Below are 12,500 nucleotides of genomic sequence, written 5' to 3' on the forward strand. Positions count from 1 at the left end.
ACAAGGTGTTCACCTGGCTATCCAGGTCCACTGGGATGGCAATGCCACGATTCTTTGCTTTGGAAAAACAGCATTGAAAAGGTATCAGCAACCACGCAGGATGCCACCGTGCGCAGGCAGAGAAGAAATACATCAAAGCAAGAGATAGATTTAGACGCGTCGGACATAAGAGGTTACCGATCATGGAACTTTGACTCTCTCGTCCTTTCCTTCCTTCTTTTCCTCCTCCCTCCGTCCCTTCTTCCTTCCCACCCATTTTTCCTCCTTCCTCTCTTTCTTCCCTCCCTCCCTCCCTTCCTCCCTCTTTTCCTCCTCCCTCCCTTCTTTCTTCCCTTCCTCCTCACCTTCTTTCCTCCCTTCCTCCCTCCCTCCCTTCCTCTCTCCCTCTTTTCTTCCTTCGTCTCTTTCTTTTCTTCCCTTTCTCCTCCCCTTCCTTCCTTTCCTCCTCCCTCTTCTTTCTTCCCTCCCGCTTTTCCTCCTTCCTCTCTTTCTTCTTTCTTCCCTTCCTCCTCCCCTTCCTCCCTCCCTCCCTCTTTTCTTCCTTCCTCTCTTTCTTCTTTCTTCCCTTCCTCCTCCCTATCCTTCCTTTCCTCCTCCCTCCCTCCCTTCCTCTCTCCCTCTTTTCTTCCTTCCTCTCTTTCTTCTTTCTTCCCTTCCTCCTCCCCTTCCTCCCTCCCTCCCTCCCTCTTTTCCTCCTCCCTCCCTTTCTTCTTTCCAGCCACAGTGGCACAGTGGTTAGAGTGCGATACTGCAGGCTTCTTCAGCTGAATGCTAGCTGCAGTTCAGCAGATCGAATCTCACCAGGCCCAAGGTTGACCCAGCCTTCCGTCCTTCCGAGGTGGGTAAAATGAGGACCCAGATTGTTGGGGACAAGAAGCTTACTCTGTAAACTGCTTAGAGAAGGCTGTAAGGCACTGTGAAGCGGTATATGTGCTATTCCTTCCTTCCTTCCTTCCTTCCTTCCTTCCTTCCTTCCTTCCTTCCTTCCTTCCTTCCTTTCCTTTCCTTTCCTTTCCTTTCCTTTCCTTTCCTTTCCTTTCCTTTCCTTTCTCATTCTCCTTCCTGGTGGTGCAGTGTTACAATGCAGTATTGCAGGCTAATTCTGCAGACTGCCAGCAGTTTGATCCTGACTGGCTCAATCAAGGTTGACTCTGCCTTCCGTCCTTCCAAGGTAGGTAAAACGAGGACCCAGATTGTTGGGGGGGGGGCGACATGCTGACTCCGTAAACCTCTTAGAGAGGGCTGTAAAGCACTATGAAGCGGTATATAAGTCTAAGGGCTAGTGCTATTGCTATTCCTCCCCTTGTAGTCCCCAACAACAGTTCATTTTGCGACCGTTCAAAGTTACAAAAGCCCTGAAAAAAGTGACCTATGACCGTTGTTTCACACTTATGACCATTGCAGCTCCGTGGACACATGTTCAAAATTCAAACCCTTGGCAACTGGCTTGTATTCATGACGTTTGCAGTGTCCTTGTTCTGTCCCCCTCTCCTCCGTCCGAGCGATGGCTTAATTAGCTGGCACTATCAACTCTGGCAGCAAACTAGCAAGTGTCTGCCAAGTGTCTCCCTCAACACCGATGAGTCACCCAAGAACAAACTTCAGCTCTTAGTTAATCAGTTGATTTGCCTGCTACAAAGAGGCACAGCAGCTCTGGCTGCCTTTATATCCTGTGGGGTGTGGCTCCATGACTCAGCACTTCCTAGGCCTGCCCCACCCCTGCTTCTGTTGTTCTCGCCTCTCCTGCCTATGAAACCTAGGGTCCAGCCAGGCCTGATTGCCATCAGCTGGGTCTGGAGGCGTGGCCTGGGGGGGGAAAGAGTCAGGGGATGGAGGCCTCGTTATCTCCTCCACCTGGCCTGTTTCTGGCTCCTGGAGCTGAACCAGGGAAGCCGGTAATCCCAAGGTAAGTCCTGACAGCCCTTCCCCCTCACTTTCCAAGTCACTTTCTGGCAGGGGGCCCGCCTCGGAGGGCGCAGACACAACAGTCCTGGGGGGCCAGCAGTCAATGGTGAAGCCAGATTCGCTTAAAAACCATGTTACTAAGTTAACAATGGCAGGGATTTGCTTAACGACTGAGGCAAGAAAGGTCATAAAACGGGGCAAAACTCACTCAACCAACGTCTCCCTTAGCAATTTTGGGTTCTGTTGTCGTCGTAAGTAGTGCCTGTATGACAAATGCTATACAGAGTATATTTTGCGCTTTTCCTGCAAAGATTGCAATTGTTGTGTCTTGTCCACTCTCACCGCAGCCGGGGTCTGCTTATCTGCTCCCGAACACGGAGGAATGTATGCCTCCCGGCCCCAGTCCTGGCTCCATGCCCAGACAAGCTGCAGAGGAGGGGGCACCTCCCGGTCCCAGCCCTGGCTCCATGCCCAAGCAGGCTGCAGAGGAGGGGGCACCCCCCGGCCCCAGCCCTGGCTCCATGCCCAGGCAAACGGAGCAGCTAGACCCCTCCCCCTCCTCCACAGCATGTGAGCCTGAGGAAAGTTTACTTCCAACAACAGCTGATTGGAGTGACCCTCGCATCAGAAGACTGGATAGGCGGAGGCAACAGAAGGAAGGGAGGGGCAGGCCTTAATGAGTGCTGAGTCATGGAGCCACACCCCATGGCCTATATAAAGGATCTGCTTTCTGGCAGTCTCTGAGTCAGGCAAAGTCGAACTTATCTTGCTGAAGTCACTTACTGGTCTCCTGCCTGCTCTGAGGACTTTGCTAGGACTTTGGGCAGAGCTGCAGAGGCAAGCCTGATTCGGATTTCCCTGACCCGGCCGTCAGCGGAGGAGTGGGACACAACAGCCATCTTTCAATTATTTTTTTTTAATGGATTTTGTTGCAACATTACCCGAGACTGAGTTTTAATTTCATTCAAACGATGAACATTCCATGCGATTCCTGAAAGGGAGGATTTGACAAGAAGCGTGAAAATGACCCACCGACTTCGGCCAAAGTTTTGATGCAAGATTCCACGGAAGACTTCTGAGCGGGGTTTGGCCAAGTGCAGTTGTAAATCCTGAAGGCAGACTGTAGCAGCTGGATGAAGATCGGTTGATGTGTCTGGAAGAAGCAACACAACGAACACAAGTTCATTCGCGGAAACTAACATCTGCCCTTTTTAGGAAAGGCAACACAAACATGTGTGTTGTAATCTATTTAACACGCCCTATAGACCAGGGGTCTCCAACCTTGGCAACTTTAAGCCTGGCGGACTTCAACTCCCAGAATGCCCCAGCCAGCTTTGCTGGCTGGGGCCTTCTGGGAGTTGAAGTCCGCCTGGCTTAAAGTTGCCAAGGTTGGAGACCCCCGATATAGACCACTGATGGCGAACCTTTTTGGCACCAAGCGCCCAAGCCAGAATGTCCACATGTGGAGTGTCGGAAAACCGAAAACCAGCTGGTGACAGCGCGCATGCCCACCGACAGGGTTCTGCATCCCACCCGGTGGTGGGTTTCACTTCCTGTTGCTAGTGGTTCAGTGGTGGGTTTCAAATTTTTTTACTACCGGTTCTGTGGGCGGGGCTTGGTGGCCGTGGCATGGCTTGGTGGGCGTGGCAGGGGAAGGATACTGCAAAATCTCCATTCCCAGCCAACTCCAGGGGAAGGATACTGCAAAATCTCCATTCCCTCCCTACTCCAGGGGAAGGATACTGTAAAATCTCCATTCCCATCCAGGGGAAGGATACTGCAAAATCTCCATTCCCAGCCAACTCCAGGGGAAGGATACTGCAAAATCTCCATTCCCTCCCTACTCCAGGGGAAGGATACTGTAAAATCTCCATTCCCATCCAGGGGAAGGATACTGCAAAATCTCCATTCCCTCCCCACTCCAGGGGAAGGATACTGCAAAATCTCCATTCCCACCCAACTCCAGGAGAAGGATACTGTAAACTCTCCATTCCCACCCCACTCCAGGGGAAGGGGCCTCTGGTGGCTCAGACTGCTAAGACAGTCTGTTATTAACACAGCTGCTTGCAATTACTGCAGGTTCAAGTCCCACCAGGTCTAAGGTTGACTCAGCCTTCCATCCTTTATAAGGTAGGTAAAATGAGGACCCAGATTGTTGGGGGCAATAAGTTGACTTTGTATATAATATACAAATGGATGAAGACTATTGCTTGACATAGTGTAAGCCGCCCTGAGTCTTCGGAGAAGGGCGGGATATAAATGTAAATAAATTTTTAAAAAAGGATACTGTAAACTCTCCATTCCCACCCCACTCCAGGGGAAGGGGCCTCTGGTGGCTCAGACTGCTAAGACAGTCTGTTATTAACACAGCTGCTTGCAATTACTGCAGGTTCAAGTCCCACCAGGTCTAAGGTTGACTCAGCCTTCCATCCTTTATAAGGTAGGTAAAATGAGGACCCAGATTGTTGGGGGCAATAAGCTGACTTTGTATATAATATACAAATGGATGAAGACTATTGCTTGACATAGTGTAAGCCGCCCTGAGTCTTCGGAGAAGGGCGGGATATAAATGTAAATAAATTTTTAAAAAAGGATACTGTAAAATCTCCATTCCCACCCCACTCCAGGGGAAGGTTACTGCAAAATCTCCATTCCCACTCCACTCCAGGGGAAGGCTACTGTAAAATCTCCATTTCCTTCTGATCAGCTGGGACTTGGGAGGCAGAGAATAGATGGGTGCGGGGCCAGTCAGAATTTTTACTACCAGTTCTCCGAACTACTCAAAATTTCCGCTACCGGTTCTCCAGAATTGGTCAGAACCTGCTGAAACCCACCTCTGTACTGGTTCAGTCACACACGCATGCTCACTTAGCTCGCACGTGCACCACTTCTGCGCATGCGCAGATCATATTTGATAACATCCGGGCGGATGGGTAGAGCCTCCCGCTGCCACTGCTACCTGTTCGCCTGAACTGGGGGCAAACCGGCAGGAACCCACCACTGCTCCCCCCTCTGTCACGCGTGTTTGCCATCACGGCTATAGATGAATTGCAAATATTCTTCTCTTTACTGAATACATAGGTAATCCCCGACTTACAACAGTTTGCTTATTGACCGTTCACAGTTAGAATGGCACTGAAAATAGTGACTTATGACCAGAGATCTAAGTCCAGCCCACCGTGAATTCCTTATCTCCCGCTAATTTCCCTTGGCTGTTAATAGTTCAGATTCTCATGGGGAGCTCAAACTTGCAATGAATCCTTATACCCAGTTGAACCGTCTGGATCTCCCGATTTTCCTGGTGCTTGGTAGCTGAAGCCCCCTCCCCCTCATCTAGCCCCTTCAACTTCCAAGCATCACAAAATGCAGAAAGGCTCTAAATCAGGGGTCCCCCAGCCTGTAAGCCATGCCCCACTTAGAGGGCCCTGGGGGGGTTTCAACTAGACCGTGGAAACGGCCTGCAAGCACCCGCATAGTATATCCTCACTGCCACGAGCAGCGGGTGAGTTCATGTGCACATGCTCCATTTCCGGCTGCTTGTGCGAATCATCCCCTTCTCTCCCCCCCCCAGCCAGAAATGTTGGGGAACTCTGGCCTTTGAGTTATTTCTTCATATAGGAAAATTATTTTCCTGACGAAAGTCTTAGCAAAGTGTTAAATAAACGTGACTTGGCACAAATGCATATAGTATAATGTGGAATCACGGCTAATTGTCTCCAGCGGATACTTGTCGCCAACGTCTTACCTGGAGGCTCGTGCTGTTGTCTGAAAATGGAGAACTGAAAAAGCCACTCACGATACTCATTACTGGTTCGGTGACATATTTTTCAAGAGATAAATCGGCATGTTTTCTATCTGTACTGGTGTTACAAACCTATCAGTGGAAAAAGACAGACGTGATATAACACAGGCAGACAGACAGACATCAAAGGAGCTGCCATTGCCATCCTTAAATGCCCAAAAAGCACCTGTAGCTTTTCTGAATAGCGTGAAAACTTTTGAAGCAAAGCAAACATTGAACCTGGATAATCTGGTCAGTGAAAATAATCATTTCCTTGCTCTTAATAATAATAATAATAATAATAATAATAATAATAAAAACTTCTTCCCTTTTATGACCCTGTAATCCTTTAATTCAAGGTAGAGTCAGGATGACTGGATGGAGCTGGGTATTTACCGGCTGGATGTCCTTCCCAATGCCTATGTGGAGTTCACAGCAAATATTTTCTCTTTTACACCCTGATAATCAAACATCTGCCACTACCTAGGATTGAACTCTCAACCTTCCGAGCGGGAGGCGAGTGTCTTCACCTCTAGGCCACCGGGTGACTCAACTCTCTATCATCTCTTTTTCTTTCTTTCTTTCTTTCTTTCTTTCTTTCTTTCTTTCTTTCAATCTATCCATCCATCCATCATCTCAATCATCTATCTATCTATCTATCTATTTATCTATCTATCCATCCATCCATCATCTCCATCATCTATCTATCTATCTATCTATCTATCTATCTATCTATCTATCTATCTATCTATCTATCTATCTATCTATCATCTATCATCTCTCTCTCTCTCTCTCTCTCTCTCTCTCTCTCTCTCTCTCTCTCTCTCTATCTATCCCTTTATCCATCCATCCATCTATTTTAAAATCAAGTCCAACTCTTGGTTTGAAAATTACTTTCATGACTTAATTCTAGTGTTTTCCAACCTCCACAGCTTTAACATGCGGGGACTTCAATTCCAAGAGAAATTCCCTCTGTATTTAGCCAGAAACCAAAGTAAGTTTCAATATTTTAAAAAGATCGTTCAATAAAACCTCTGAAAGACATCTCAAGGCTTACCCTTGCCATGTCCACCAGAAAATTCTCAAACAGCTTCCAGATATGGTTACTGGTGTATATTTCCTTCATTTCCACTTCGGTATCCACGTAGCAGTGATTGACAAAGTTGACATACGCAATCTTGATCTGGACGTTGAAAGAAATTGTCACGGATACAAAGAAAAACAGGAGCAGGGCAGTAGATTTTCCTACCGCTAGATATATCGCAACCATTCCACGAAGCCTTGTCTTTCAGCTGCAAAACTCGTTTTCTATTATTATATTTTGCGTTAATCTAATCACATGGCCCCAGGAGGCTACGACCGTCATAACTATGAGTCAGTCGCCAATTTGGAATCACGTGAATTTGGATCACGTGATCCTCAGAATGCCGCAATGGTCGTTAAGTGTGAAAAACGGTCATTAAGTCACTTTTTTCCCAGTGCCGTTGTAACTTTGAACGGTCACTAAATGGAACTGCCGTAAGTCGAGGGCTGGCTGTACTTTGACATCCCCGTTTTAAGTGCAAACGGTCGCTGTACAAGGCGGTTTGCTAAACGAGGACTCCTTGTATTCCACCTGACATTTCAAGGTTAAAATTAGCCAAGCCGAGAACCAGAAACGGATCCATCATGGATAAACTTCTGGTTGAATTTTGAAATTTCCCTTCTTGGAATTCAAGAGCGCCTTGAATTGAAGCTCTACGGCAGAGGTCTTCAACGTTGGCCGCTTTAAGACTTGTGGACTTCAACTCCCAGAATTCTCCAGCCAGCTATGCTGGCTGGAGAATTCTGGGAGTTGAAGTCCACAAGTCTTAAAGCGGCCAACTTTGAAGACCTCTGATCTAAGGCAACACTTCCTGTCCAAAATCTTCAACCAAAAACTGTCCACTATTGACCTCACCCCATTCCTTAGAGGACAATAAGGGGCGTGCATAAGAGCACAAATGTGCCTACCGTTCCTGTCCTATTGCTCCCTTTCGTTATATCAAATTAACATGGTTGTTGCATACTTTTGCTTATATATATTTTTTTCTTTTATAATGTGTTGATTTTCTTATGGTGATGCTTGTGTATGCTGTTGTAACAAAATGAAATAAAAATTTAAAAAAAAGTAATAACAACTGGATTATTAAAGATGGGTGCAGTTAGTAAGGACCAAGAATGACATAGCCCAGTGGTTCTCAATCTATGGCCTGTGGCCCCCCAAGGGGGCTGCGATAATGTCACAAGGGGTCTGCAAAGGCTTGAAGAAACGTTAGAATAGAATAGAATAGAATTTTTATTGGCCAAGTGTGATTGGACACACAAGGAATTTGTCTTGGTGCATATGCTCTCAGTGTACATAAAAGAAAAGATACCTTCATCAAGGTACAACATTTACAACACAATTGATGGTCAATATAGCAATATAAATCATAAGGATTGCCAGTAACAAAGTTACAATCATACAGTCATAAGTGGAAAGAGATTGGTGATGGGAACTATGAGAAGATTAATAGTAGTGCAGATTCAGTAAATAGTCTGACAATGTTGAGGGAATTATTTGTTTAGCAGAGTGATTTAAATCTTGTGTTAAGTCTTGGGGGTCTGCGACCACAAAAGGTATTTAAAGGGGCTCCATGGTGAAGAATAGGTTGAGAACCACTGACATACCATCTTCATTTAAATGGCAAACCATGGTTTCTTTGTGATTTTTCCTACCCCGGTTCCCAAACCATCGTACCACTTTTTTTAGGGGAGATCTGTTTCATTGCTTTAATTAATGGCTTCATTAAGAGTCTTGGTGGCGAGAATGCAGTATTGCAAGCTAACTCTGCATTCCACTGCCAGCAGTTCGATCCTGACCAGCTTAAAATTGACTCAGCCTTCCGTCCTTCCGAGGTCGGTAAGACGAGGACCCAGATTGTTGTGGGGGCAAGAGGCTGACTCTGTAAACCGCTTAGAGAGGGCTGTAAAGCACTGTGAAGCGGTATATAAGTCTAAGGACTATTGCTATTGATAAGTGGGAAGACCAAAATTGTTAATTTAGAAGGTTAGGGACTTAAGCTACTATGTCCTTTAATTTGTTCTCTATACAGGCTTTATGCTGAATGGATTTTCCCCAAGATCCTTGTAATTGAGAAAGTTTGATAGCCTATAAGTTATCTGGTGATATTTCAGCGGCTATCAAACTAAGGCCTTCTTCCCATGGTTCCGCTAAAGTGCTCTTATAAAGTGCTGCTATTATTACTTTCTTGATTTAACTCTTTTGCTGTAACTGCTGTAACACAGAGCAGAAGACCTATTTTTAGTATAACCATTCAACCATGCTATCAAGAATTCATATTCTCGAGCTCAACAGCTCCGAGCTTGGCAATTTGGTTGCAAACGTTTCGTCACCATTCGAGGAGACGTCGTCAGTGCGTTTTGAGTTGTGCCTCGTCTGTCCGAACCCTGGGCTTTAAATACCTTCTTATGTGATACAAATTAGTGTGGATGTTGTTTGTTCCACACTAATTTGCATCACGTAAAAAGGTATTTAAACCTTTTTACGTGATGCAAATTACCCTATGCCTCCCACCTACCCGTACGCTCTCACAGAGAGGGTCTCCTCAGGGTGCCGTCCGCCAAACAATGTCGGCTGGCGGCCCCCAGGAGTAGGGCCTTCTCTGTGGGAGCATCGACGCTCTGGAATGAACTCCCCCCTGGCCTACGTCAAGTGCCTGATCTTCGGACCTTCCATCGTGAGCTAAAAACATATCTATTTATTCAGGCGGGCCTGGCATAAATAGTTTGATTTTAAATTGGGGTTTTATTAATATTTTAAATTTTTAAATTTAATTTTAACTATCAGCCGTTTTTGTAATTTTGCTACATTTTAATTCGTTTTAACTGTATATAATCTTGTATTTTATTTCTGGCTGTACACCGCCCTGAGTCCTTCGGGAGAAGGGCGGTATAAAAATTTAATAAAATAAATAAATAAAATAAAAATAAAAGCCAGCGTTTGGACAGACGAGCACAACACGAAGCGCACGGACGGCGTTTCCTCGAATGGTGATGAAACGTTTGCAACCAAATTGCTGAGCTCAGAGCTCAGCCCAACAGCCAAGCTGAAGCGACTTATATTCAATACATTTCATTCATATTCTTATTCATTTTTTTGTTGTAGTCTAAAGGCTGGTGTAGGTAAAACTCAGCAATGTGCAAGATTAAAGCCCACCTTACGGTAAGAACATACAACAATTTTCAACCTACTTCAGGGATGCAGTCGTCATGCGTCACCACTCGCACGATGTCATCCAAGGGGAGGAGAGAATTACATTTGATCTCGGTGTAGACATTTTTGCCCTCGGTGCAGGCTGCCAGCAGTTCCACCAGAGTGATGTGATACACCAAAGGCCCGCTCTCGTCTACTCGGTCTCGCTCAGAGCACATCATGTGAAGGAGGGTCGGGAAAGACGCTCTGTCGTTGTAGAACACCAAGACATCTTCTCCTCCGTTGATCAGCTGAAATGAGACCTGGGATTATTGCTCATCCACAACAACAGGGTTGGAAGGGACTTTAGAGGTCTTCTAGCCCAACCCCCTACACAAGCAGGAGACCCTATACCCATGTTGGCGAACCTATGGAACGCGTGCCGGAAGCGACACACAGAACCATCCCGCGAGGGATACGCGGCCTCGCTGGGTCCTCGTCCGCGTTCCTGTGCACACACATGCACCGGTCAGCTGGCCCTCACGCATGGAAGTTCGCCAAAACCCAGAAGAGCATGCGCGAATCGGCACCCAAACTTTGGCGTGTGACGTTTACGTCACGCGCATGCACAGTGGCTGGCTGTTTGTTGGGTGCGCATCCATGCCGGAAAACGGATGTTTGGGTGCTGGCTCACACATATGTGATGGAACACTGCTTTTCTGGGTTTCAGCGCTCCCCCGCGCGCAACTGACACCAAGACCGCATGGTCCAGGTGGGATGGTTTCTGTCGTGTCCCACTCCTCCGCTGACGGCCGGGTCAGGGAAATCCGAATCAGGCGTGCCTCTGCAGCTCTGCCAAAGTCCTAGCAAAGTCCTCAGGGCAGGCAGGAGACCAGAAAGTGACTTCAGCAAGATATGTTTAGACTTTGCCTGACTCAGAGAATGCCAGAAAGCAGGTCCTTTATATAGGCCATGGGGTGTGGCTCCATGACTCAGCACTTATCCAGGCCTGCCCCTCCCTTCCTTCTGTTGCCTCCGCCTATCAAGTCTTCTGACGCGAGGGTCACTCCAGTCTGCAGCTGTTGGCAACTGACCTCCCTCAGGCTCACATGCTGTGGAGGAGGGGGAGGGGTCTAGTTGCTCCGTTTGCCTGGGCATGGAGCCAGAGCTGGGGGCTGGAGGTATTTCTTCCTCTTCAGCCTGTCTGGGCATGGAGCCAGGGCTGGGGCCGGGAGGCATACTAGGACATTCCTCCGTGTTCGGAAGCAGATAAGAAGACCCCGGCTGAGGTGAGATTGGACGAGACACAACAGTTTTGTGTGCCATTTCTGGCACGCAGGCCGGCATGCGGTGGCATAAAAGATTAGCCATCACTGCCCTATACTATTTCAGACAACCTGTCTTCTTGGTTGTCCGGTCCCTTGTGCCCAAAAGATCGGAGGCGGCTGCCTTAACTTACCTCTGTCATAACCATGTCCTGACATTTCTTGACGTATTTGCCATCAGCTTTGACAATGGTGTGCAAAAAACGCAGATATTCAACATGGCGGCCGTGCGTCTCGATGCAGTGGACGAAATGCTGTACCGCCCGCTCGCTAATTTCGTTGCACAGATGGTAATTGTTGGTGAATATGTGCCTCATGGTTTCGGCCTCAAGAAGCTAATTTAAACACGGGGAAGAAGAAGAAAAAAACGTACGATAATATCAGTGGTATTTACACATAATAGATTACCGTTTTAACAGAGTTGGAAAGGACATTGTAGGTCATCTAGACCAGGGGTCACCAGCCTTTCGGACCACAGGGACCCCTAAATTCATTATTTTAAATCCCAAGGACCACTAATATGATTTTTTTAAAGATAAGTAGTATTTAGTGCAATATAAAAATTGCAAATAATTTTTCTGTGGACCACCAACATTTTCTCACCGACCACCAGTGGTCCATGGACCACTGGTTGGTGACCACTGATCTAGTCCAACCCCTCAGGGCCTAAGCAGGAGACCCTACATCATTTCTGACAAATTTCTGACAAATATCTTCTTGAAAGCCTCCAGGGATGAAGCTCCCACAACTTCCGAAGGCAACTTCTGTTTCACGGGTTGATTGTTCTCACTGACAGAAAAATTCTCCTTATTTCCAGGTTGAATCTCTCCTTGATCACTTTCCCCCCACAGGCATCCTCCTCCTCCTCCTCCTTTTCCTCCTCCTCTTCCTCCACCTCCTCCTCCTCTCCACAAACCCTACTCCCTTCTAGCACTGATGATGTTACTTAGTTGGGTAATGAAACACCTGCAAGAAAACCACCAAGCTCAAAGAGCACCAAAGACCCCGACAGTCCTCCTTCCTCCTACTCCTCCTTTTCTTCCTCCTCCTTCTCCCTTCTAGCACTGATGATGTTACCTAGTTTGGTAATGAAACGTCTGCCAGAAAATCACCGAGCTCAGAGAGCACCAAGGCCTCCTCACAGCCTTGAATCTTCAGGTACAGAATCATGCAGTCTTTTCGGATACAAATACCGTCCCTTCCAGTGAGAAACTCATCTATGAATGAAATACTGACCCCAGGGGTTAAGAAGAGGTTGAGGTGTTTATGGAGA

At 47.1% G+C, this 12,500-nt stretch overlaps 1 protein-coding gene across 5 annotated transcripts in view; it reads right to left on the reverse strand.

Moving 5' to 3' along the window:
* ITPR2 (inositol 1,4,5-trisphosphate receptor type 2) overlaps positions 1 to 12,500 on the reverse strand; it is a 134,030-nt gene that overhangs the window by 66,006 nt on the left and 55,524 nt on the right. For all 5 annotated transcript variants that reach the window (XM_058189724.1, XM_058189723.1, XM_058189721.1 and 2 more), the window contains 7 exons: positions 12,464 to 12,500; positions 11,362 to 11,562; positions 9,962 to 10,213; positions 6,744 to 6,869; positions 5,651 to 5,779; positions 2,938 to 3,058; positions 1 to 57 (listed from right to left, as the gene is read on the reverse strand). The exon at positions 1 to 57 is cut by the window's left edge and continues 134 nt beyond it; the exon at positions 12,464 to 12,500 is cut by the window's right edge and continues 86 nt beyond it. In XM_058189724.1, the coding sequence (XP_058045707.1) occupies positions 1 to 57; positions 2,938 to 3,058; positions 5,651 to 5,779; positions 6,744 to 6,869; positions 9,962 to 10,213; positions 11,362 to 11,562; positions 12,464 to 12,500 (923 nt within the window). The remainder of the gene's footprint in view (positions 58 to 2,937; positions 3,059 to 5,650; positions 5,780 to 6,743; positions 6,870 to 9,961; positions 10,214 to 11,361; positions 11,563 to 12,463) is intronic.

The sequence above is a fragment of the Ahaetulla prasina genome, chromosome 7 (genome assembly GCF_028640845.1).
Source record: "Ahaetulla prasina isolate Xishuangbanna chromosome 7, ASM2864084v1, whole genome shotgun sequence".
Taxonomy (NCBI): Eukaryota; Metazoa; Chordata; class Lepidosauria; order Squamata; family Colubridae; genus Ahaetulla; species Ahaetulla prasina.